The sequence below is a fragment of the Podarcis tiliguerta genome, assembly GCF_965153285.1.
Source record: "Podarcis tiliguerta genome assembly, chromosome: 3".
Lineage (NCBI taxonomy): Eukaryota > Metazoa > Chordata > Lepidosauria > Squamata > Lacertidae > Podarcis > Podarcis tiliguerta.
This window is the reverse complement of record NC_139536.1, coordinates 37,408,685-37,435,398: the sequence shown is the minus strand read 5'-3', so window position 1 is coordinate 37,435,398 and position 26,714 is coordinate 37,408,685. Positions and strand designations below refer to the sequence as shown.

At 46.8% G+C, this 26,714-nt stretch overlaps 1 protein-coding gene across 4 annotated transcripts; it reads left to right on the top strand.

Annotated features, from left to right (window-relative positions):
• The first annotated feature begins 2,993 nt into the window (after positions 1-2,993).
• TMEM151B (transmembrane protein 151B) lies at positions 2,994-26,714 on the top strand. Of its 4 annotated transcripts, XR_014509813.1 has the most exons (3): positions 5,912-7,675; positions 18,922-21,049; positions 24,694-26,714. XR_014509813.1 is itself a non-coding variant. In XM_083434644.1 (2 exons), the coding sequence occupies exons 1-2, from the start codon at positions 3,153-3,155 to the stop codon at positions 20,356-20,358; spliced, it is 1,440 nt and encodes a 479-aa protein (XP_083290770.1). In that variant the 5' UTR covers positions 2,994-3,152; the 3' UTR covers positions 20,359-23,616. The 4 variants fall into 4 exon arrangements, 3 of the variants coding, with proteins under 3 accessions (XP_083290770.1, XP_083290768.1, XP_083290769.1); XM_083434644.1 differs by lacking the exons at positions 5,912-7,675; positions 24,694-26,714 and adding an exon at positions 2,994-3,155 and having other exon boundaries at positions 18,922-23,616; XM_083434642.1 differs by lacking the exon at positions 24,694-26,714 and having other exon boundaries at positions 18,922-23,616.

Here is a 26,714-nt window from a genome sequence, read left to right as displayed (position 1 = left end):
AGAGCCCAGGACTTGCTGATCAGAAGGTCGGCAGTTCGAATCCCCACAACGGGGTGAGCTCCCGTTGCTCAGTCCCTGCTCCTGCCAACCTAGCAGTTTGAAAGCACGTCAAAGTGCAAGTAGATAAATAGGTACCACTCCGGCAGGAAGGTAAACGGTGTTTCCGTGTGCTGCTCTGGTTCACCAGAAGTGGCTTAGTCATGCTGGCCACATGACCCGGAAGCTGTATGCCGGCTCCCTCAGCCAATAAAGCGAGATGAGCGCCGCAACCCCAGAGTCGGCCACGACTGGACCTAATGGTCAGGGGTCCCTTTACCTTTACCTAACCATTCAAAGTGCATTCAAGTGACCAGATTATGGTCCCCAGGCTAACTTTACACAGGATATTTGTCAGGGAGACACCAGTATGGCAGCTGGTTCCCATTGGGGCTGGTGAGGTAGAATGCAAGGTAGGCAACAGTAGGTGTAGGTGGAGCTAGAGCCAATGGCAGGCAGAGTCAATTAATTCTAGCTTTGTCCCCACCCACCATGTATTTAAAGCTCTTGGCTTCTCCCAAAGAACTGTAGTTTAAACCTCATAGAGCTAACAAACACAGAGCTGTTCCGATGTTGTTGGACTACAGTTCAAATCATCCCTGATCAACGCCCATGCTGTTTGGGGCTGATGGGAGTTGGAGTTCAACAGCTTTTGGAGGATCACAGGTTCCCCACTTGTGGAGGGCACCTGTGAATGACAGGGACAGTGGCAAGGAGCAGGAAATTCGATATAAGGAGGGACAATGCCATCAAAGCGCTTCAGAAATGTTAGTGCGATGGGTAATTGCAAGGGCATTTCCACTTTCGCTGTGTTTTCAGACACAAAGCATGTTTCCCCAAGCCACCGAAACTGAAACAGTACAATATTTCAATAACAAATCCATTTTTAAAAAATGCACACAAACAAATGTGAATTATTTAAAATATGGAGATTCTAGGGAAGCATCTCATGCAGGCAGCTTAGCAAATGAACCCTGCCCAGCTGTCCTCATTTCTCAGTCTCAGTTTGTGCGCAAGTGATTTCATCTCAGGGTGCTTAAGGACAAAGCCTGGCCCTCTTTCTTGCAGAGGATCCAGGCTGCGTCTGCCTAGGTGAAGCAGAGCAGCTTTGTGGCAGGCTGTGAAATTCAGAATATGCTCCTCCAGCTTGCTACTGTTCCCATGGAAACGCTGGGAAGGCAGAGATGAAGTCAAGCCCCTCCTTCCTTATAATGCTGAGATTGCCTGTGAAGGGAACAAAATGCAGGAGGTTATATTGGTTGATTTGAAGAAGAAATCCTTACAGGGACATTGTCATTACACTTTTAGTAAGAATTTTTTTTTTTAAAAAAAGATCCCAGTGAGTTAGCTTCTGAGTTTCACAGGACTCTATTCCTCAGGCTTCCTGTTTAAAAAAAAAAAAGTAACACAAGAGGGATGGAGAGAAAAAGATATTGCTGGTGTAGGGCATGGCAGAAACCCTGCCTACCATCTGCAATAATCCTGAAATGATACTTCTGGAAGCTCTTTGCTGCATTTTGTTAGCTTGCAATCAGTGGAAAAGATCTTAGGTTGCTGTGGAGGAAGGAGAGAAGGAAAAAACTCCTCCCTGTTGCTGGGTAACTGGGTTGACACTCCCTCACATCGGGATTCACACCCATTTAAAAAGAATGCTATGCAGAGGAAGTATTTACATCCAAATGTGCCCTGGTCTCCCCCCCCCCCCGCCCTGCCCCTGCCGTCTCCTTCCCAGTCCTCTTGCAATGAGCTTCCCTTTTAACCAAAAGAGACCCCTGACAGTTAGGTCCAGTCGTGGCCGACTCTGGGGTTGCAGTGCTCGTCTCGCTTTACTGGCAGAGGGAACCGGCATACAGCTTCCGGGTCATGTGGCCAGCATGACTAAGCTGCTTCTGGTGAACCAGAGCAGAGCACGGAAACGCTGTTTACCTTCCCACCGGAGTGGTACCTATTTATCTACTTGCACTGCATGCTTTTGAACTGCTAGGTTGGCAGGAGCAGGGACCGAGCAATGGGAGCTCACCCTGTCACGGGGAGTCAAACTGCCGACCTTCTGATCGGCAAGCCCTAGGCTCTGTGGTTTAACCCACAGCGCCACCCATGTCCCTTAGTGGCACCTTAGAGGCCAGCTAAGTTTGTTCTGGGTATAAGCTTTTGTGTGTATGCACACTTCTTCAGATACACTGAAACAGAAGTCACCAAACCCTTATATATAGTGGGAGGATGGGGTTTTTCTCAGGAGGATAGTAGGAGATGGGTGATTGATTCAGTGGGTATGGTAAACCTGTTGACGATTGTTAATGACCGCAATTAGTCCTACAGGAAAAAGTAAGGGATAGTATGCAGAGGATTAGCATATGTAATGAGACAGGAAGAAGAGCCCTGCCGCTGCTGCAACAACCAACCAGATGCATACATGGGGAATTGCAAAATAGGGTGAGACTGGTTTCATTGGGGGTGGGGGTGAGGGATGTTCATGAAACAGAAACCAGCACTACTCCAGTTATGGCACAGTACATCTTAAGTAACACTAGAGCAACTTCAGACATTACATGAGACCAGTGGTGCCATCATGGCAGAACTTGGGGCACAAGACCAGTTCTGCACTAGAGGGAATAAGCTGGCGGTCCCCAAATACAGAGGTGGAATCTGTCTTAACCCATTTTGGAGTAAGACTCATTCACCTTTAAAATGGGGAGACCCTTAAGACCGTTCCAAGCCTAAAATTGCCTAACTGCTTGATACACGGGAACATAATATGCAAGGAACCCACTCTTCCTATTGCTTATCCGCATCCTGCCAACTTGGGAGATGTGCAAGCTGGACAGGAAGTGCAGGGAATCTGCTTATCCGCTTCCTCAATGCCGAGCTTACATTCTAAGCCACCGTAATCAAATTTCACGCTGGTGTGCTTATGTCAAAGTAGCACTGGTTGAGTGGTGGCTATTGGGGCTGGCAGGGCAGAAGACAGGGAGCCCAACAGTAGGTGGAGCCAGAGCCAAGGACAGGCAGATCCAACTAATTCTAGTTTTCTCCCCATCCTCTTCCCTGCTGAGGGCTACAAGGGCAATGTTGAAGCTAAGGAGGAGGAAGCTGACAGCTGGTGCCACCCTGGACAGATGGTAGGTAAGAAGGCAGGCTGGTGGGAGCTGGCTGAAGGCAGGTGGTGGTGGGTGGACTAGCCCCCGCTGCAGAGTAGTTGCTACAGCTCTACCACACATTAATGAGTAATATCCAAATAAAAAGGATCCCAGGGCATACTCAGCCCATAGAGGAAACTAAGCTTGTACTCTACCTTTGAGAGAAAACTGCTGCCCGTAGTTTTGGAGAAAATGCACAAAAGCATTTTAGAAGCTCATGGAGGGAGATGGGATTCCTTACATTCCAGGGGAGAACCTTTTGATGTCTACCAGCTGCTCAGGACACACACACTCCAGTATATATATACTGGGGAAGAAGAAGGGGAAGGAAAGACATGGCAGACATAAAAAATGAAAGTAATATTACAGTCTTAATAATTCAATATGCTATTACTATGCTGTTCAGTATACAATAAAGCACAGCATTGTGGAGATAGGCTGCAAATTTTAAATTTGGCAGCAGAAAACAAACCTGAACTAGCCCTGGGCAGAAAAATACAATGAACTCAAGCAAAAGTAAAGCTGATATGATGTCTATGCCTGGGGTTTCCAGCATAGTGCAAATGGGTGCAGTCGTGCCCACAATGACTTACTTGGTAACTGCAAAGTGCCTGAGCGCCACTCCTGCCCCCTGCTCCCTTCTTGACTTCATCATGAAAACTGCATAGAACTGAAGGAGGGATTTTGAACACTGCCAAACATGGGTGTAGCCAAGGGGGGCAGGGAGGGGCAGCTGCCCCCCAATCAATAAAAACACACAGCAAACAGATTCTGCCCCAACCCCAATGAAAGGTCTGCTTTCCCCCAACAAAAATCCTGGCTACGTCCATGCTGCTAAGTGCAACTTCCATTCAAACAAGCAACCAGGAGCACACACTTAGCTATGCATTCACCATTGTTCCTTTGCAGCAGGGCTTGGATATGGTGCTGCTGAAATTTGGCTTTCAGCAGGGATCAGCTCCACTCAGGAGAACCCAAGTGGAGCTGATCCAAGTGGGGCTTGGATTTAAATTCAGCGCCAAATGCATTTGGCAGAGATGGGCTCTACCCTGTGAACTCCCAAGTGGAACCAGTCCCAACAGAGCTTGTATTGGGTGCCGGATTTAAAAGGTGCCAAATGCATAGTGCAAATAGGTGCAAATGTGCTCACAGGGACTTACTTGGTAACTGCTGGTTGAAAAGGGACAATCAGGAATGCACTCGAGTCCCAAATTGCTCCTTTGCAGCTGCAGATTTACCTCTTACACCATATGACATCAGGTGTGGGACAGTGGGCATGGCTAGGAAAGATGGTCTCATGAGCCATTTGAGGAATTCTGGTGGTTTGGCTCATGGATTGGGGGTTCCTCATGTCGTGCCTTTTGGCTCCACCCGAAGAAGACAACATCCCTGCTTTCTGCCAGACATGAAAGGTGCCTCTGTATGTACAGCTGTATGCATATAGAGCTTCCATATGTCTAGTAACCCTGTGTGATATAGAGGCATCACCAGCATGCCATTCCTTAGCTGGTGTATGCTGGGAATATTGCCCTGTGGATGCTGGAGAGTGGCTGTCAGAATTGTTACATTCTCTGTAGTTAGTAGTGCTGTCATTTTACACTCAACTTTTCTGCTGGGGGTACATAGTCTGCTGACATTATGTTTAGTTGGACCATTGGACTGATTGGCTATTAGGTTACTTAGAAACCTGCCAGGTTTGATAGATGGAAAGGGGACTATTTTGCGCTAAGGGCTCATGTGGCAGCGTAGTTACCTAGGTTCCTTCAAAGGAAATGAAAATGATATGATGGGGAGAATTTATTGATCTCACACAGGGTTATAAAAGGTTCTGGTTGAAAAGGCAAGTGCTGAGATTTTAGGTACAGCTTCCCAAATTCTTGCTCCTTCAGTCTGTTACTGCAAATTCCTGCTCTTTCAGTATCTTACTTATGGACTGTGCTAAGCCCCATAGGACTTCTACATAAGTGCAACCTGGGGCAAGTTGTCCCTAATTGTCCTCAACACTTTCTCGGTAGATCTACTACTTGTTGGACTGTGTTGGCCCAATGTGATCAAGTCCCAATGCGATCAAGGGGATTTAGTTCTTAGTGCATAGGATTGCAAAAACAATCAAACCCTTGGTTTTTTGTTTGTTTGGTTTTTTGTTTGTTTTGTTTTGTTTTTGCATATCAGGCTGCTGCTAAACTCATAGGAACAGAACCAGTAAAAAGAAAGCTGGCAGTTCAGCTGCTGTCATGAAGTCTAGAAAGGTGCCTTAGGTTGTACATTTGCTGGGACAATAAGGTAAATGAGCATAAGCCAGGTCCTTACTTCAGCTTGGGAAAACTGGAACTCCTAGTGCTGATTTTAATTGGATTTACTTTCTCTTTCCTACCTCCTAACAAGCCGAAACTCAAACTGTTCCAAACAAGTTAATCAAAAATGCCATATGTTTTTCTTTCCCCCTCCTAAAACAACCCTGTGATTTAGGTTAGACTGAGAGATAGCAGTTTGCAGAAGGTCACCAGCGAGCTTCATGGTTGTAGAAACTGGAACATGAGTCCTTGGAGTCCTGACTCAGAAAAGGAACAGGAACCTGTGGTCCTCCATATGTTATCGGACTACAACTCCCATAATTCCTGACCACTGGCCATGCTGTCTGGAGAGCTGCAGGTTCCCCATTCCTGAAGTCTTAGGACACGTCCTTTTCTTTCAGCACTTTCCACCAACACGTTTTTGAACATATCTCTGCAAATGTGACAACTACAAACTTTCTCTTTATTTCGAATAGAATATGAGGTTTTCTAATAAGCTACAACAATAGTGGTTATACATGACCCACACATTATTCTTTCATGTTTTACATGGGCAATGTACAGGACAAGTTAAATTGATCGCTTCCAGCATACAAATTGACCATTCTAGATCAAAGGAAAGTTTTTATAGCAGGATGCCTGCCCGGCCCCGGACCACTTTCATAGCCACATATCTGAGAGGGAGACTTTGAAATGCTCTAGAGAAGGATGCCCAGCCACGAGCTTCTGATATCTGTGAAAAACATTTCCAAGTGCAGAAGCCCTAGTAACACGGAACAATTCGTTCCAAGTTTTCCTTCTTAGATATACTTTCTCCAGAACTTCTTCGACGTCCTCCTGTGGGGGGAGTTATTTATCCCTCCCCCCGGCCATCATTCCGCACTAGTCCCATCTTGTCCCTATTTACATCTGGGCACGATGATGGCTATTCATCTTGGCCACTAATGGAGCCTTCGAGACTCATCCTCTCATCCCGTTGACAGGCACGTTAATTGTCTGCCGCGAGCCGGAGACATTGATTTAGCATGTGAGCTAATTCTGCGGGACGAGACATGCTTCTGGCCTGCGTGGCTCGGCTGCCTCGCGCTTAGGACTTCTTCTTCGGAAAGTCTAACCTGAATATTTGACAGGTGCAGCAGGGGGGGGGGGCGGCCGAGTTGCGCGCAGAAATAAAGGACCGCCACGTTTGGAGCTCTCCCTTTATTGTCGCAGAAACAAGGCCCCGCTTCCCTCGCCTTCTCCCTTCCCAGGAGGCTTTGTGGTTTCGGAGGAGAAGCCTGGATCTTTCCCGCGCTGCTGCGGGAGTGAAGAGCACGTCTCTTTCTTTCTCGCGCGCCTGGAAGGGGGCTCCACTTTCCCGGTGGATCTGAATGCGGAGAGGGGGAGGCGGCGGCAGGAGGAGGAGGAGGGCGCAGAGAGGAAGGGAGCGCGAGGGACTGGCTGCTGCCGCTTCTCCTCCTCCTCCTCGCCTACCGCGCACAGAGCCGGGCAGACAAAGGGGGGCGCGAGAGGGAGAGCTAGGGAGCTCCGCAGCCTCAAGGTCACTCGCTCCGCTCCCTGGCACAGCAGAGGGAAAAGAGGCGCGCGCGGGAACGAAGCTGCCCTCCTCCTCCTACGCCGCCGAGCCCCCCATTCCCAGTGCTGCCCTCTCCTCCTCCTCCCCACACCCGGCGCCCCTCGCCTTGCCAGCCTTCTCGGCTTCCCGCCCCTTTCCCCACCCTGCCCGTTCCCGCTCGCTGCGTGCGCGCCCGGCGGGCTGCGTGAGGTTTGCCGGGAGCCCTTCAGGCGCGAAGCCACCACCAGCTCTTGAGCCCGCCGTCGCCGGCACTTGGGCGGCAGCGGCAGCCCGCCGTGGAGGGTCCCCTGGCGGCGCTGCTCGGCTCTTTCCTCGCCCGCCCGCCAATCCCCTTTCCTCAGCCGGGGTGCTCCGGGCTTTTGGGGGACACCATGCCGGGGGCGCCGACGGCTCCCGGGTCCCCGCCGCCGCCCGGCCACCGCCAGCCCCGGCGCGACTGCGCGGGGGGCGCTCGTCGGCTCTCGGTGGCGGGATAATGTGCCGTCTTCGCCGCCGCGCCTGCTGGTCGCCCACCCGAGAGGCCCCGAGTCGCCGCCATGTCCCCCCCAGCCTCGGCGGCCGCGGCCAGCAGCAGCGAGAGAGGCAGCAGCGCCTCGGTGCCTCCGGAGGAGGCGGAGGGGGCCCGAGAGGAGGTGAGGACAGAGCCGAGCTACCTGCCCTCGCCGGGCGGCCCTTTGCAAAACACGTTGTAACCGTCTGCATGTGACCGGCTTTGCATGGCACGCTCATTGCATCGCGATGAGGCTCCCTCCGCTCCGGCACGGGGCTTGGCTTGCACCCCGGCTCTAAGCGGGCCAGGGCGCTTTGCATACACAGGTACGCAATCTTTCGCTCGCACCGTCGCCCTCCCTCTCCGCCGCCGCCGCGCTCGGGGGTCCCTGGGAGCAGAGCAGGATGGCCCCCGTCGCCTTCCTTGCAAAACCCTAACGCCTGGGAGCGGGTGGGGTGGGGGGATGTGGGGCGGGCGGGTGTCTGGGTCGTACTTCTCGCCTTGGCTCATTTGACTGTTTAGGATTAACTCATTTGGAACACTGTGCCCTTTCGGTCCTGCGCTGCCAGTTGCTAACAGTTCAGAATAAACACTTTGTATGTTCCTTCCAACCTTTAGGAATCTCTGGGCGCAGATTTATATATTGCTTTTTGACACACTTTGGCCGCTGAAAGGGTGCATTTGTGCCACCTTTTCATGCAAATGAGGGATTTGGGGTTTTTCATCCCCTAGTTGAGTCTTGAACCAATCAGAGGATGGTAACTGATGGTCTAGATACTGTTGAATTAACCTGGGATGATTTGTGTGTGAGTCTGCAAACGGCGAATTTATCTGCAAAAGGATAACTGAAGTGTGTGAAGAAGGGACTAAACCTATCTGCAGTAGGCAACCCTTACTCGCTGTGAGGTGGTGATTGGGCTTCTTCTTGGTGAGAATTGCAGGACTGAGTTATCTAGGACTCTGGCTGCAAAGGGGTATAGAAGGAGGCATGGATGCTCAGAATGTGGGATGTTGCATGTGGTATTTGGTCACTTCCTTGCACTGTTCATGTAGAAATGTTAGTGATCTCCCACCCCCAGTGAATGCCTATTGCAGTGGTCCAGTCCTCCCATATCTGTAAGCATGCTGGTGTGCTTTTAATATATATATATGCAACAGGTTAATGGAAATGCATAACAGAAACTGGGAACAGAGCCAGTTCAGGTGAAGCCAAACGGATGCTGTAGAAATGGAGAGCTAGGAAGTAAGGGGTGTGGCTTTCCACATAAGTGTTTCAGGCAAATATTACACTGACTTTCTCATCACATCATCTGTTACTGGATCTTTTTTTTTTAATTGGAGATGGCAAGGATTGGACCTGGGACATTCTGCATACAAGGCATAGGTTCTACCACTGAACAGACGTTTCTCTCCCTAACTGTTCCTATGAACTTCATGTTAAGATAGGTAGCAGGTATACCACAGTGTCAGAGGCAGTGGGTGGTTTTCTATCATCCCTTGTACTATGGAGTCTATGCGTGGGAACAGCTGTCAATGGTGTATCTTGTCAGCATTCCTGCTTTCACTGGAACGAGGAGGAAAACCACACGTCTCCTTTGACCTCCTTTTCTTACATCTTTGCATGCATCACAGATAGTTGGCGGCAGCGCTTGTATGTGTAGATGTAGCTAATTAGTGCTATGGTTTCTATCCCCACAGAGAAAAAAACTTAAGTATCAACAGCTCACCGACTTTCAGGATTTCTGAATCATTCGCATTATCACTTAGCAGTCTTAGTTATGATGTTCTAATTGCTTTGCCCTTCAAGACAGTTAAATGGATTCTTTCCTCCACTTTTTTAAAATAGGAAAGGTATCTTTACTGAGGGATGGTAGTTCTCATCTGCTTTAAGGATCATCGGAACACCCCAGGATGATTAATCTATAATAATGATGATGATGAAAAGGTTTGATATAAGAATGCCAGGATTTTTGCCTGGGAATGAAGTCCCCAGGAAAGATGCGTGTGTCTGAAGCAGTGCAGTGAATATTGCTTTCCTACTGTAGTAGGAAGTATGTGTAAGGCCATAGCAGTTCTATGGACAGAGCTAGTAGCTGATGTTCCTAGTGAATTGACTCTACCTAATATTTATAGTGAAGGTTTGATGTATTTGAGGAAATGTCTGTGACTGAGTTACTTTTTCTATCTAGTAGCTCTATTAATACACCTCTATACAAACTTCCTGTGTTGATGTAGACCTGTCCTTCATCATTCCCCATCACTCTTTAAATGTGTATTATCAGTTGGTGTTGGACTTCACACAAGCAGTTCTCTTTCAGTGCACACATACACCTGTTTGCTATTTCATGCCTAGCACTGTCAGCCCCCTTCTCACCTAGCTCTGCCATTTGGATCCAGAATTGACCAGCATCTTCCCTCCAGTGCTGTTCCACCAGAGATTTTCTAGTAAGGCTTTGGACACATCTCCCAATTCTGACCAGGGTCAGTGGTGATGGGAGTCCCAACAACACCTGGAAGGCCCAATTCCCCCCCCCCCAACTCTGGCATAGCAAGACATATGGGAGAGTTGGCGGTTTGTTAAAGAGAGCAGAAGACTTTTGCACAGCCAACTGTGGTAGAATTGGAGAAGTGAAGGTGACTGGCAAAGATGTAATGGCAGATAAGAGCAGAAAGATCAGGAGGGACAGAGTCATTGTGAGCTTTCTATGTAAGGCAAGGCAAATGTACTGGATGCCCAAGGGGGCAGGAACCAGAGTAAGGATTAGAACATGGGCAGGCAAACTAAGGCCTGGGGGCCGGATCCGGCTCAATCACCTTCTAAATCTGGCCCGCGGACGGTCCAGGAATCAGCATGTTTTTACATGAGTAGAATGTGTCCTTTTATTTAAAATACATCTGGGTTATTTGTGGGGCATAGGAATTCGTTCTTTTCTTTTTTCTTTTTCAAAATATAGTCCGCCGTCCGCCCCCCCAAGCTCTGAGGGACAGTGGACCAACCCTCTGCTGAAAAAGTTTGCTGACCCCTGAATTAGAAGGAATGTCACACAGATTGAACAGTGGGAGAGATGAGTGATTTTGGCATTTTGGACAAAGATAAGAGGACGCAAGGTTTGAGTAGGGTAGAATTAGAGGAGTGAAGGGAAGGTGGCTGGTAAAAATATAATGGAAAATGAGGGTGGTTAAGGTCAGAGATGATCACTTGATAGTTAAACACTACTACTCAGCCTTGAGCCGTTCTACTCTTAACAGTGTGGTCAGAGTTAGGCATTCCTTAGCCCATTGAAATCTATTTTGCTTTGCCTAGTTTGAGTTGTAAGTCTTTCGCCTCTCCTGAAAAGGAACTGCTTTCCCCCCAGCTAAATTGTGACATCATTTTGTAATGTAGGCTAATGCTTACTCTGGGACTGAGGCAAGAACTTGACCTCCTTTGACCTGAGCAGTATATGACACTGTAGGTCTGCAAAAGACAAAGTCACTCAGTGTGACTGCCTTAGGAGAAAGAAAGGAAAAAGATTTCTGGCTGAATTGTATTTACTATTCAGTTCTATTTTCAGATAAATGCAGTGGCTGGTGAAAAGGCTTTGGATTGAAAGCCAGCCTGTGGTTACTGAATAGGGACATGGTGCGCCAACTTTGCAGTTCTCTGTTAATGTGTTTTACAGTGCAGTCATACACACGACTACTCGGAAGTAAGTCCCATTGAGTTCAGTGAGACTTATTCCCAGGTATGTTTAATAGGATTGCAGTCTTTGATGGACTTTCTCAACATAGTCCAGCATTTTATTTTATTTTGCTGTGCTGGGATGGAGTTGAATTCAGGTCATGCAAAGGAGAGAGAGGAGGGCTTCTCAAAGGCATCACTGTCAGTTTTCTTAAGAAAAATGGAAAGAGCATGAAGCTGCTCAGATGTAACACAAAACAAGGAAAGATGGCTTAGGTGCTGGCTGGAGTTCCATGGTCCTTGAGACGTGAACTTGAGGAAGGTGCTTAAAATACTGGCCTGGAGTGGTTAGGAGGAGATTGGGGCTTTACTACTGAAAACTGTTCGGGAGTTCTGCCATTCCATTTGAGAAACATGGAGGTTCAGAACAGTCCTTTGCTGGCATTAAATAATCATGCAGATATTCAAATCTGCTTTGCAGGGCATAAATCCCATTAACTTCAACACAAGATGCAAGATGCGCAGTATTGCTACCTAAATGTTATGAATAGTGAAGAAAACTCCCCCAAGTTGAGAAGTCCTTCCAGTGTTGCCTCTGTACAAGACAGTTCTGAGATCGAATGTTCCTCAGCACTCTCATTTCCTTTGGGCTTTGCAGGGAAAGCTGCTTGACTCAGTGCTTTAGTAACTAGGGCTGGAGTCCCTCATGGTCAAAGCCTACAGGGAGGCACTGAAAAATAACATTAGGAAGTTGGAAAATAGGAAAATGAAGCCGAGAGGGAGCTGCTGTGATGTCCTAGGAGGCACCTTGCATTTTCAACATCACCTAGCAAGACACTGGTTTTCATGAACTTTTTAAACAGTCTTCAGTGGGATGTCTAAGCCATTGCATTGCCAAGCAAGATGTGATTCCAATGCATAGTTCACTTTTCCTTTTCACTGGCTAACTACGTGACACAGATACATAAGTGCTGATTCTGCACTTCAGTGCTCCTTTACTTAGGCTATTGACGAGAAGCTTAGATTTCTTCTCTTCCCCACACCCCGAAACTCATTCTGCTGTTCCTGATAACAACCAGGACCAGATACTGGGAATGAGCTGTGGGTTTTCAAAACAGAAACATAGGAACTGCCTTTTACAGAGTTAGACCATCGGTCCATCTATCCCTGCATTGTCTAATCGATTGGTAGCAACTCTCTGTAGTCTCAGACAGGAGATCTTCCCCAGCCTTATGTGTGGACAGAAGCTGGAGCTTTTTGCCTGCAAAGTTTGTGCTCTGAGCAACAGCCTTTCCCTTAAAAATCACATTAACATAAAATCCTTTTTGCACCGTTAATGCAAAAGTGCTTTGCTTGTCCTCACAATAACCATGTGAAGTAGACCACCATTATTCCCATTTTACAGATGGGGAACTGAGGTCAATGCCAAAGGCCACAAGGAAATTTACATCTAATTTGAATCCAGTTCCAATTGCTACGTCCAACACAACAGTCAATGAACCCCCTGCTTTGCATGCTGCCCCTTGGTTGTACTTTTATTTTCTTCTGTGCAAGGTGAGCCATGGATGGAACAAACAGTATCTGAGTTAGAGACATAATACCACATCCCCAGCAAAAGCACAGCAGGTCATGCTTTATTTTCCTCCTGCACTTAGAAGCACCACTTTGCAATGAAGTAGGCGTTACCTTTGGGGACCATTGATGTAATGCGATTTTCTTAGACAGAGCCCGGCGCTCACAACAGTTCCAGTGTTTACAAGCCTGCTGAAAGTGCAGAAATTTTCTAGAGGTGATTTAAGGAAAAGGTGAAGCTGTTGTGTGCCTAGTCTGACATTTCATTACTGAAGGGGAAGAACATGCCAGATTATGTCTTCCCCTTCACCAAATGAATTTGAAAATAGAAGGACTGTAGTTTAGTGGAAGGTCCCACGGTTCAATTCCTAACAACTCTGGGCTCAGAAAGATTCTTGGCTAAAACCAATTAGTGTGAACCAGTGGCTCCCAACTGGTGGTTCGTGGACCCCAGGGGGTCCATGGCTTGGCCTTTGAAAAACAGGGGGTCTGCTAATTGGGAACCACTGGTGTAGACAGTTCTCATCTCAGAGGGACCAGTGATCTGACTTGGTAAAAGGCAGCCCTCTGTGTAAATCAGAACCCTAGAAAGCACCAGTTGGTGCCTCTGAATCCAGTGCTTTGCTGGGAAGGACAAGCCCCTCTTAAGATGTGAATGCTCTGCAATGCCTCCATCTAGGTGCAGGTTGTATATATATGTAAATAAGGCATATATCAGGGACACGGGTGGCGCTGTGGGTTAAACCACAGAACCTAGGACTTGCCGATCAGAAGGTCAGCAGTTCGAATCCCCGTGACGGGGTTAGCTCCCGTTGCTCGGTCCCTGCTCCTGCCAACCTAGCAGTTCGAAAGCATGAAGTGCAGGTAGATAAATAGGTACCACTCCGGTGGGAAGGTAAACGGTGTTTCCGTGCGCTGCTCTGGTTCGCCAGAAGCGGCTTAGTCATGCTGGCCACATGATCCAGAAGCTGTACGCCGGCTCCCTCAGCCAATAAAGCGAGATGAGCGCCGCAACCCCAGAGTCGGCCACGACTGGACCTAATGGTCAAGGGTCCCTTTACCTTTACCTAAGGCATATATCAAGGGATGTGGGTGGCGCTGTGGATTAAACCACTGAGCTTCTTGGGCTTGCCAATCAGAAGGTCGGTGGTTCGAATCCCCGTGACGGGGTGAGCTCCCGTTGCTTGGTCCCTGCTCCTGCCAACCTAGCAGTTCGAAGCACATCAAAGTGCAAGTAGATAAATAGGTACCGCTCTGGCGGGAAGGTAAATGGCGTTTCTGTGCACGGCTCTGGTTCGCCAGAAGCAGCTTAGTCATGCTAGCCACATGACCCGGAAGCTGTCTGTGGACAAACGCCGGCTCCCTCGATCAATAAAGCGAGATGAGCGCCGCAACCCCAGAGTCGGTCACGACTGGACCTAATGATCAGGGGTCCCTTTACCTTTTTAAGGCATATATCATAAAGACATCATAGTCACTGATGTACCTCAAAAGCGAACACAGACCCTGGTAAGCACTCCTGACACCCTCGGAATCTTGCACTGCTCATGCAGATTGAGGTGGCGTGTCGCAATATTATACTAACTACCCACAGCTCTCCAGTGTTTAAGAGTCTTTCCCAGCCCTGCCTAGCGACACTAGGGATTGAAACGGGGGTCTTCTACATGCAGATATATGCTGTACCACTGAGCTGTGGTCCCTCCTACTTACCTACTTCATTTGTTAATCTCTCTGCTGGAGGTTTTAACTTTACCATGCCTGTGCTTATTATGTCACGGGTGGGTTGTTGCATTGATCTGTTTCTGTACTAAGAAAATCAGGTGCAATTCTGAGCCAGGCAGACAAGGGTATCGGGGAATTTGTATTGTGGATCAGACCATTCTTTTTGTTATTATTACTTATTTATTACATTTATTTATATACCACCTTTATCTTCAAGGATTTCAAAGTGGGGGTGCATGGTTCTCCTTCCCAGTTTATCCTCACAACAACCCTGTGAGGCAGGTTAAACTAAGAGATTGTGACTGGCCCAAGGTCACCCAGTGAGCTTCATGGCTGAGTGGGGATTCAAACCCTGCTCTCTCTCAGGTTCTAGTCCAACATTCTAACCACTACGCCACACTGACTCTTTCAACAACAACTTGCAACAAGGCTCTGAAAAAACGTGAAGCTTCCAGCAAGAATGTACCAGCAGCTGTAGTCTCCCAGTTGTGCTTCTCCCGGAATACAGATGGGAAACCCCAAACTGGAGAGTGGTCACTGCCCTCATAAACACAGGAGCAGGGCAGTAGAATCAGGAAAGCCCAAGGAAGACGGTAGCGCTTTTGCTTGGCATCCAGTTGTGATTGAGAGGAATAGCCAAACCTAGCTGTGTTTACTGTTCTAAATCGGTAGGCGAGATTTGGTGCTGTAGATGGCCTGAGCCAGCCAGGAATGCTCAGCACAGATCTGCTCAGCCACTCGAACGAAGTGCTCTTTCGCCTTTTCCATCTGCTTCGTTCTCTCGGTGCTCTTTCTGGTGTGAAGAAAGTCCCCATCTGACACAGAGCCAACCACTTGCTTTCTGGGAGCGGGATGTTGCCTGGAGACATAATTAACTCAGCCCAAGAGGCTGATCTTATTTTGTGTTGATATGGAGGGTTAATGATGGTCTCAACACCTGGCAATCCGGCTTGCTAAGAAGCACTAGATACTTTCCATTCTTAACAAACAAAAAATAAAAAAACACAACTGAACAAAACTAGAAATTTGGAGACCCAGGGAAACAGAGTGTTTATATTCTTATTCTTATTCTTATGTCTACTATCTTTCTGTTGGATAGAAGCATCACTTAAAATAATATTCCCAAACATCAGATCTCCAGAGAGAGGCTCTTTCCTTGAACTTGCAGAGCACGGAAACTCATTTCTCTGTCTCACTTGAAAGCTGTTATGTGTCCTTCCATTGTTATCTAGATTACATCACTCTAAGGTACTGGGGAAGAAGACCTGCTTTTGCTCCATTCAAAAAGACTTAAAGAAAGTCCAGCTGTCAAGAGCAAACTGCCTAATAAAAGGAACTAATATGAAACATTTACACTCAAATCTTGCCCCACCAACCCTCTCAGGTCTAGCCCCCAGTCTTACAACAGTAGAACAGGTGTTCTCAGCATTGATCACATCCCTCCAGCCACCTTACAGAGGCCCTTCTTGCTTAAGAAAAATGATATAACCAAAGTACAAAATACATTGCAGTAAAAGGTACCTCCCCGCCCTTTGGTTTCGCAATCATTTTTGGATTCACAGTACATATGGAAAAATTAAAAGAAAATGCTAGGCATTTCTGAGTCCAAGAGATGAAACGTACCGTCATGTTCTGTTTTGTGATGTTCTCAGGTTTTTGTTCTACTTCTGGGCAGATTTATAGTGCTTCAGGGAGGTCCTGCAACTAGTTTCTCATAAGATGTCCCCATCCTTCAATCTCGCCCATCAGACTTCCCATACTTTTCTCTGTTGTGAAGCCACATCTCTTGGACTTTCACTCTTTAGAGGTACAGTTGATGCCAACACTCCATTCTTTTCAGTGCCAGCTTAAAACTCATTTATTTGTTTGCTGTGGCTTTTGTTGGTTTCTGTTTAGGTAACTCTAGCCAGCCTTGTGCATGAATTTCCCGGCCTTGTTCTGTGGGTGTAGAAATTGGTGTCTTAACTATTTTATTGGGATTGTTTGTATATTTTCATGACATTATGCTTTTAGGGATGTACTCTGCCCTGAGACCATTTGATGGAGGTCAGTCTAAAAATGCTTTAAATGAACAAAAATGTCAAATACCATGGTGTGGACCTAATTTCAAAAGCCCCTTACAAGCAAGCTGTCCAGACCTCTGAGAAGAGCTATTTGTCCCTCTCTCAGCAGCCAGCTAGGTGGGGAGGGAGAGATGGCGTGTGAGAAAGTGTATGAGAGAAACAGGGTGGTCCCCTCCACTTCTGTGCCACTTACCTACTGCCCCCCACACACATAGATTAGCCCCAGAGGAATGCAGACGTCCACAGAAAAAAGGGTGGTCAGAGTCAGGGGTGTTCATTTGAATGACTCAGTTTAAAATACTACAGTGAAAAATACATGGATACATGCTTTTTGATGTCTGTCTCTCCCCTCCCACAGGAAATCAAGGGTATAAAAGCAGATTTATATATTGTGTTTTGGAATGTTTCATCCTTTAATATAAATATGAACAGCTCCTTCTAGAGAAATCTGGCTAATAACCCTGAAGATGACAACCATGCCAATGAGAAGGCTGCTTCTTGCATCCTGTTAACATGGAAGATTTATACATCAGGGCTGGCTAGTTTAGAGTCACTCTCAGAAAATGTGAGATATACAAAAATAGAACAAGCAGCTTTGAAGCAGGAGAGAAACTGCGGTTTGTAAATGCATTTCCATTTCAGTCACCTGCAATTCTATAAGCAGCGCATGGATGGTGCTGAAAACAAATCAGTTTTATTTTATTTGTAACCACATCTTTACTGTTTCACCCATCCAGGATTGAAGATGTGGTAGAAATGCAAGTGCAGGAATTTGACCTGTAGCGTCAGGAATTATTTATACCACTGGAACATTGTGAGTTTAAAGGGCATGATTTGCACCCATCTAAGGTACAAAGGTTGGGAGCTCTTTTGAGGGGACAGTACTCACCAGTATAAAGTACCATCACCTCTTTTTGATGCCCATGGTGGCCATTTTGTGCTGTTGCCCAAAGCACTTTTATCAAGATAGGAGTACCAGCATCTCATTTTTCTTCAAAAAAAAGTACTGGAGATGTAATCCAAATGTTTTGGATTGCAACTCCCATCTTCCCTGACCATTGGCCATGCTGGCTGGGGCTCATGGGAAGTATAGTCCAAATTTTCTGGAGGGTAACTCATTAGCTGTATCTGGAGAGAGTCTTCAGTTCATCTCTTCAGATATCCCCAGTACTAGAAAATAACATGGGGTTGTACTGGGCAGAAAAAAGGGCATGGATATAAACATTCTCAGCCTTCTTTTGCTTTCCAGCAACAGTGTAAACAGAGTTCCTGAAGCATTTGATTACAGGTCTCTCATCTCCTAGTGCATAGGGCATGCACCTCCTGCATTTGTGCATACAGAACATCCCTCTATACTTAGCAGGGGTTCCCAGTACCCTGAGTAGGCCAAAGGGGAGCTTCCCTCCCTGTCTCTGTACAGGCAGCTAGGACCAGGAACATCAGGCACTGGAGAATGGTGAAACATTGCAAGCTATTATTTTCTCTTAGTGTGAGATTCCAGTGCCTTTATTGTGTGCATGATCAAGTGGATGAATGCATAAAGAAATGCTTTCAAAATGAATCCTAGACTGGAGGTATGTGTGAGCCCAAAGAGCTTGGTTATTTCCAGGTTGGCTATGTTGATTTTGCCTCTCTTGTAGGTGATACAGAAATATGTGTGCTTAATACTCACCTGACTGCCTTCCTCTCATAGAAGGGCAAGGAGCCATAACTAGGTCTGTCAGGTTGAACGTAATGGATCCCATCAGCATTAATTTTTGTTACTGACTCGTGAGTAGATATCACTGGACAAGGAGGTAGCTGGTTGGCCAGCAGTTGCAGCGAGGAGTGGCAGTGGATTGCAAGCAGCATTCCCATGTTTTAAGAAAGACTTCAAATGATGGAAAATGTCTGAAGGGAGAGAGGGAGAAGAATGGGGCAATCTTTCCCATCCTGTGTTGTAGTATGAGTTAAATAATGGAACAGTCATCCAGCTGCTCCATTCAGATTCGAAGAGAATCGTAGCTTCCAGACCAGGTTGACATGCCCCAAGGCCACATTTCATGAGCACTTTTGAGGGGAATGTGCAGTGGCAGCCCAAGGATGGCAAGAAGTGGGTACAGGTTTCTTATTACAACAACTGGAGGACATACTATATGGGTCCTAGCAAAAGATGACACATGAGGCAGGCCTCCTTCTCTCGCCTGCCAAATGAGAGGAGTAGCCTTTAAGTGAGATTTCATGCCTCTGGGGATGCCCATCTGTGACTTCTTCTCTAGCTGGTTAGTTGCCAATGCTAATCAAGGCGCCGGTGCAGCTCTGTGGCAATTCTTTCCCTTCACTGTATAGTAATTTCTCTTTCTGTTCTCTCTTTCCCCCGCCCTGGAAAAGCAACGGCCTGTGAAGCAGTCGCTCAGCAAGTCGCTCTGTAGGGAGTCACACTGGAAGTGCCTGGTGCTCTCCCTCCTCATGTACGGCTGCATGGGAGCCATGACCTGGTGCCATGTGACGAAGGTGACCCGGCTGACCTTTGACAGCGCCTACAAGGGAAAGTCCATGATGTACCATGACAGCCCCTGCTCCAATGGCTACATCTACATCCCCTTGGCCTTCCTGGTGATGCTCTACGTGGTCTACTTGGTGGAATGCTGGCACTGCTACACCCGCAATGAGCTCCAGTACAAGGTGGACGTGGAGAGTGTTCACGAGCGCGTCCAGAGGATGCAGCAGGCCACCCCCTGCATCTGGTGGAAAGCCATCAGCTACCACTACGTCAGGAGGACTCGCCAAGTCACCCGCTACCGCAACGGGGACGCGTATACCACCACCCAAGTGTACCATGAAAGGGTCAACACCCACGTGGCAGAAGCAGAGTTTGACTACTCCAATTGCGGGGTGAAGGACATCTCAAAGGACCTGATTGATCTGGAGAACTTCCCGGCCACCCGGCTCCGCTTCACCAAGTGCTTCAGCTTTGCCAACGTGGAATCTGAGAACTCCTATCTGACCCAGAGGGCCCGCTTCTTCACAGAGAACGAGGGACTGGATGACTATATGGAGGCAAGGGAAGGCATGCATCTTAAGAATGTGGACTTCAAAGAGTACATGGTGGCCTTCTCAGACCCAGACAACCTACCTTGGTACGTCTCCCACTATGTCTTCTGGGTTGCTGCTCTCTTGACTTTGTCTTGGCCCTTGCGGGTCTTGAATGAGTTCCGCACTTCCTACGTCCATTACCACGTAGAGAAACTCTTTGGGTTTGATTATGTGGCAGTAACACCGGCTGAAGAGCGCCCTTTCTGCCGGAGGATGCCCCGGGTCAACACGGTGGACAGCACTGAGCTGGAGTGGCATATCAGGTCCAACCAGCAGCTGGTGCCCAGCTACTCTGAGGCTGTCCTCATGGACTTGGTGGGACTGTCTAGCTGCACTACCTACTCCTCCTGCCGCTATGGGAGCTACAGACAGAACTGTGAGCAGTGCCACAGGACTATAAGCAGTTCTTCCATCTTCTCCCGCAGCGCCCTCAGCATCTGCAACGGCAGCCCCAGAATCCCCTTCAGCAGCAGCCGCTTCTCACTGAGCCGTCTCTATGGCTCACGGCGCAGCTGCCTTTGGCAGAGCCGGAGTGGGAGCCTGAACGAGCAGAGCTGCCCAACTGAACAGACCCGCCTGTCCAGCCAAGTCACGGTGGAGGAGGAAGACCCTCCTCCTTACCAGGACGCCCTCTACTTCCCCATCCTCATCGTGCACCGAAACGAGGGCTGCCTCAACCACGACCACCGCCATCTCCATCGGAATGGGTCCTGCGTGGAGACCTCGCTGTGAGGGCATGAAAAGTACCTACAGGAGAAGTGCCATGTGCCCAGATGTGGGGAGGTGTTCTTTTTTTGGGGGGGAGCAGATAAAAAGAGAGGTCCCAACACATCCCATGTGAATCAGAGAGAATGGCTCCCTCTTATCATCCCACAAAGGACTCAACAGCTCCTGAGCTCCGTTCTGGCTCTGTAATGGCTTTGATGTGAGGTGGGCAGCTAACACCACCATCAAAACTACTGCACAGAACCAAACACTGACAGCCACATGCAAAAAACAAAAAAAATCTGAAGGGAAGGGCAGTAACAGCCCAAGTATTGGGCGTGTGTGTCTTTCTTCCTAGCCTCTAGCTAACCAGGCCACCTTGACAATATCTGTCTAGCAGGAGCAGTCCCTGCCCCATAATTATGATTATTATTGTGGGGAGGGGACGTCATCCAATCTTTGTAGAGTCACACACTTTGGCAGTTGAATTCATGGCAGTGTAGCATGTTTCCTTCAGAAGCGAGGCAATTAACTGCACTGGTTTCCCAGGCAAAAGGAGCTGAGAAATAACTGAGAAGCAACTACAAGCCAGGCCGCCTTCCTTTTTCTAAACCATGCTCCGACTGTTACGCTGTTCTCAGCTGCTGGGGACGTGAGATCTTAGGATGTCTCCTTGGAAAGCCTTGATGTTTCACGTCTGAGAATCAGCATCCCATAGGTAAAGCTCAAAGCATTCAAAGTACTTACTTCATTGTGGTAGCAGAAAGCAGAAATGAACAGGGAATTTGCAAAGGAAACCCCACACTTTTAATAGAATGCAGTCTTCTTTCCCAACCCAGAAGAAGGGCCAGTACACAAAGGAAAGCAGTTGCATTTGCTAGGCATCTGCTGGTGTTGGGAGAGATGTCATGGGGAGGTGAGGATGAACTGGGAAGCTGGGAGCTCTGAAGTGAATGAAAATGTGTTGTAATGAACGCAGGCAGGGAGGAAGTCTGGTATCAAGGGAGGTTCTGAGAGGTTCAGCTGCAGTTTATCTATTCATACAGGAGAAGGTTGGTGTGTAAGGCAGAGGGGTGGTGTGCTTGTGCAAGGCTGAATTTTACTTAAAGACAAGCCTGTCTGCTTGATGGTGTTTTCTGGAATGTGAAAGGAGGCAGTTATACAGAGCATAAAAGAGAAATTGTGTTTGAGAAAGCGTGTATATGTGAGAGTGAGAGAGATTATTGAAACCTGCTTTCTTTCTGGTAGAAGAATGAGGCAATAGCAAGAGAGGTAACTTGTTATAATTCATATCCCTTAAGACAGGAGGCTCCAAGGAGTTTTGAGCTCCTTTGTAATGGGAAGACACTTTCGTTACTGAGTGTCCCACCCTCCTAAATTAATGGACAGTATAAGGGACCACTAAATAGTTTTCTGAGGTTCCTGGAACCATCCAAACCCTTGACAATACAAACAACACAATCCTATGCACAGTACCTGGGACTAAGCCTCATTACATTCAATGAGACTTCCTTCTGGGTAGACACATACAGGATTGCAGTGTTAGTCAAAGAACAGAAACATGCAAATGGATCCTTTTGCATTCCAGTGAGATTAAGTCCTGTCTATAGTAGGGCATTAGCAGGCAGATCAATTCCTTCTTCACTGGAGGAGAACAACTGTTCCTTTCATTTTCTACTCTGACATTATTTAGCATAAGAAAGATAGGCACTGATCTCAGAACTCTATCATGCTGAACTTGCTTTTAAAAATAGAGTTTTGCTCACATTCCGGCTTATTTGCATTTTGTGTTACATTACTTCATCTAGCAAATAATGCCTCTGCACTTTTGAGTAATTTTGGTATAATATTGAAACACGTCACCCCAATTTCCACAAGCGGTGCAAGATTCAAGGGATAGCAGACGTGCTTACTAGGGTCTGTGTTTCCTTTTGGACAAGGAGGTAGAGCGGAGACTGTAGTGCCCGTAATATAGGATTAATTTGCACAAAACTTGAGTTTTCCGGAACTGTTATTCAAGCTGGATATTCAGTAAAATAGGAAAGGGAAGTGTGAGAGAAAACCGGCTGTTTTGAGCACAGTTGCTTGCAGGGAAGTACACCTGTGTATCAAGCCTGGTGTCAGATGCAGGTCAACATGAAGAAGCAGAATCAGTTGTCAGTGAAGTTAACTCTTTATTCAAGGAAATGGCATACAATTCAGCAACACTTCCCTGTAGGTCTTGCCCCCATAGAGCAGATGCCAGGACACTGAAGGTCCCTGCATTCTACCCTTTCTAAGACTTCTCCTCTCCCGTATGTTTCCCAAGCAGTCTCAAACTGTGCCTACCTACCTCTGGCCTCTTGGAGACCAGCATGGAGAGGAGCTTGTCACAGCAGGAGAGGGAGATTCCTGGGATTCTTCAGCAGCCTCTTGCCCCCTCTCCTCTGTTTCAGCCTCGGAGTCTGAACTGCTCTGTCATTGGCTTTTCCTGCTCACTAAACCCTGTTGCCCCTTCGGCATCCAGCCCCTCCTTCCAATCGTCTCCCTCTGACCTCGCCACCACCAATCCCCAGGCTCTGAGCCATCCTCCTCTGGAACTTCCCTTGGGGGTTCCTTGGCGGGTGCCTCCCACTACGCCTCATCGTCCAGCCAGTCCTTGACACTGATGGCATTTAGGATCAGGATGCTAAAATACATGAAGGTGGGATTTGAGGCTCAGCATGAAGACAACCTGTATCGAAGTCTACTGTTTGCATAAAGCAGCAGTTGTTATGTCTCTTGTGTGACCGTAAACATTATTTTTGAAGAGTGTAGCATCTGGAATTGCCAGCCTCGCATTCATTCCACTTTAGAGTATTGTCTGATCTCCAGGTTATTTACGCCTGAGATGACAATTTATTTGGCAACAGGTTTGATGGCCTGATCTGCTCTTATAGTGACAGCCTGTTCCCTCATATGTAACCTGAGTTCTCTCAGCTGCGTCTTAATCTCATTATTTCTCATTCATTGACCAAATAGCACAATTGACCCTGCTCCTCTGTTCGGCTTCTGGGTCTGGCAGTGCATAACTTTTCCTTGTTTTTCCACACTCCCCCCCACCCCCCCACCATACTGTGTTGGACCATCCTGATCTAGAGGGTTACCAGCATTGGGAAGCTATTTAGAGGGGTCAGCAAACTTTTTCATCAGAAGGCCAGTCCACTGTCCCTCAGACCTTTTGCTGGGCCGGACTATATTTTGAAAAAAAATATGAACAAATTCCTATGCCCCACGAATAACCCAGAGATGCATTTTAAATAAAAGCACATATTCTATTCATGTAAAAACACCAGGCAGGCCCCACAAATAACTGTCGGGTAGCCGATGTGGTGCTCTCCAGATGCGGTTGGACTACAACTCCCATCAGCCCAATTCCGCATGACCAGCGGTGAGGGATGATGGATGTTGTAGTCCAGCAACATCTAGTGGACATTTTGTTGACTGCCCCTCAGTGTAGTTGTCACGAGCACCACCCACCAATCTGGAAAAAAATGGACATTCAGAAGTTTGAATGTAGTCTTAGTTTTGTTGTTTAAAGAGGTGTGCGTGCAGGCACGTGTAAGAGAGAAGTATATTCTTTTAATTATTTGTTTTTCCTGAGCTGACTGCCTTGAATAATTTGTTGTTAGGGCACTGAATTATCTATTGAAATTGTACAACTTGTGAGATAATAACCTCCACTATTGCCACAAAAATGTGGCTTTTTCACAATGATGCAACTTTTTCAGTGTTCTTCACCTGATATCTTCACAGCACCTGCTACTGCGTTGCTTCATGTTGTAGATCTTTGAAAAGCTTGCAGGACTGTCCTGAGTTCATGTTACCATGCCTAGTCCTAAATGCTGGTGCAGAATGCATATTTGCTCATTTTTCACATGTGTTGAAAGTGATCTTTCATTGCAAGAAAGAAATGTGCTGCTAACATGGTTTTGTGACACAAAGAAAAACCCCTGTGAAACCAGGCCAGTTTTGTAATACTTTATTACAAAGGCACATACTATAGTATAAAAAGTGCAGAGTAGTGCCATGCAGCAAGCTTTTAATTGGTTACCATGTGTTTCCTGATGGTCTGTATCCTCTCCTTTAGCCTGATCCTATGTATGCTTACTCAGAAGTAAGTACCACTGTGTTCAGTGGTGCCTACTCACAAGTAAGTGGACTTAGGGTTGCACCATTATTTATTTGTTTATTTCATAAAATTTATATACTGCTTGATTGTAGGGGGGAGGACTTCCCAAGTGGTTTACAGAAAAGAATAGTTGCAAAAAGCAATAATATACGTTGGAGATGCAATAATCTAATTCATCATTCTGTTCTGTTTTTCCTTCTCCCACAATGGAGTCTGTGACCACACTATATGAAGAAAGGAGGTGTGCTGTGCCCATGAATTTAATCTTCCCAGTGCCATCAGAAAGAATACAGTTCTGAAGGTTTGAGCCATCTCTTAAAGATAGGTCTTCCTAGCCAAGATGTGGCTTTGCCACAATCCAAGATCTGAAACAAGTCGCTGTTTCTCATAGCTTTCTCTTCTCTTCCTCTGCTCACATTGCCTGTGGAGTTGCATCATTAAGGAGTCCCGCAGGAGGGAGGGGGGAGAATCTGCAATCAGTAACAGTTTCTTCTGACTAAATAAGATTTAGCCACCTATACAACACTTCCAGGAACTGCTGAGGATCTGTGATCCCATGTTGCTTTTCGGTGGGTGCCACTTTTATCAAGCACATTTCTGTTGTAAGCACAACGTTCACATTTTTGCTTTGCCTGAAAAAGTTGTGTTTTTTTTTAATGTCCACCCTAAGCATACGAGTAGAAATGCTCTTTCTGAATCAAATCTTTCTGAATCAAATCACACATTCTTGGGACTCTGGTAATTTTGTGGATCACCCACTGTGATTTTATTTTTGTATACTGGTTTGTAAAATGAAGGGGAGGGGGAGGGAACCTACACGTACACTTGGAAAGTCATTTTTCATCAGTGCAAGATGTTTCTACCACAGTCATAGCTGCTCACTTAAGGGGGGGGGGTGGAGAATATAGGTAGAATGTGTCCAGATGATTTAGTATCCATATCACTTACACGATTCAAATAATCCCTAGCGGCACTGTCAGCTGATGGCTAATGAGGCCTGATGTTGGACAGCATCCCATTAATCAATCAAGGTAAAAAATGCTTATTTATTTATTTTAAAAAGCTGGCCTAGACGCACAAATGAGTCTCCAGAGACAAGAGAAGCATATTCATAGGACCAGGTGATAAAAGGTGCATTCTGTCCCCTTTCAAAATAATACGAGATGATTTAGTGTTTTGCTTTTCTCTCTTGCTAAGCAACAATATTTCCCTGGTGCTGTGGGGGGGGGGAATGCACAACGAGGTGCATGTGAATTATATAAAAGCTTTTCCACATCAGCCTTTCATGGTTCCACAACCAAAAGAATTAGGCAGATTGAAAAAGCTGCAACAAAGCCCTCATAAAATATTTTAAGTTTAATGGAAAACGGCATTTGGAATGTTTTGTCCAGCTCCACTGAATTTGCAAGGTGTCAACAAAGCATAGCAATTTAAATTTGTTGTCTTGGAGGCATTTCATATGGATGTTGCAATGCAAAGTAGACATGCATGGCTGGCATTTATTTTAGGAATTTGCAGAGGATAGAATGTCCTCAGACACACTGGATTAAAAAAACAAAACAAAACATATTCTGCCTTGGTGCGAGTTCTGAGCCACCTATTTCTTTTACTGCATCTATTCGTTCCTGTGAACGGAAATGCTGCCTGTTGTTTTTGCTAAAGGTGCTGTGAGATCATTACGGTTTGCACAAACAGAGGACGTTCTGCTGTTTTACATTCGCCACAAACTGGGACAGTGCCATAACCGTGAAGATAAAATATGTTTTATATGTTAGAGATCTGTAATGCTCTGGAGTCTAAAATGGGAGAATAGTGTTTAACCTTCGCCAGAATCCAATACCAAAGCTTCCTTGCCGGATAAAATAACATGCTCACTTATAGAAATTCAGTTTCTGGGTCACCATTCTAGAACAGCAACACAAATCATCAACCTTGTAGTAGAGGTCCAAACTAAAGAACTAGCTGCTACTCTGGTTTATTTGTTCTGATAATAGAACTTGGGTTTGTTTGTGCATTTGATGCAGGCTGCATACAGTTCTGATCATAACTACTCTTTCTGATTTAAGTTGGCATCTCTATTGATTTCGTGTTTTATATCTCCATTACAGTGGTACCTTGGGTTAAGTACTTAATTCATTCCGGAGGTCCGTTCTTAACCAGAAACTGTTCTTAACCTGAAGCACCATTTTAGCTAATGGGGCCTCCTGCTGCCACCATGCTGCCAGAGCACGAT

What these genes read in the sequence shown, in the direction of transcription:
- TMEM151B (XM_083434642.1), top strand. Translation starts at nt 7,580, where the DNA reads ATGTCCCCCCCAGCCTCGGCGGCCGCGGCCAGCAGCAGCGAGAGAGGC. An exon ending in CGGAGGGGGCCCGAGAGGAG is followed by an intron (nt 7,676 to 18,921) that starts GTGAGGACAGAG and finishes GCCCTGGAAAAG; the next exon opens with CAACGGCCTGTGAAGCAGTC.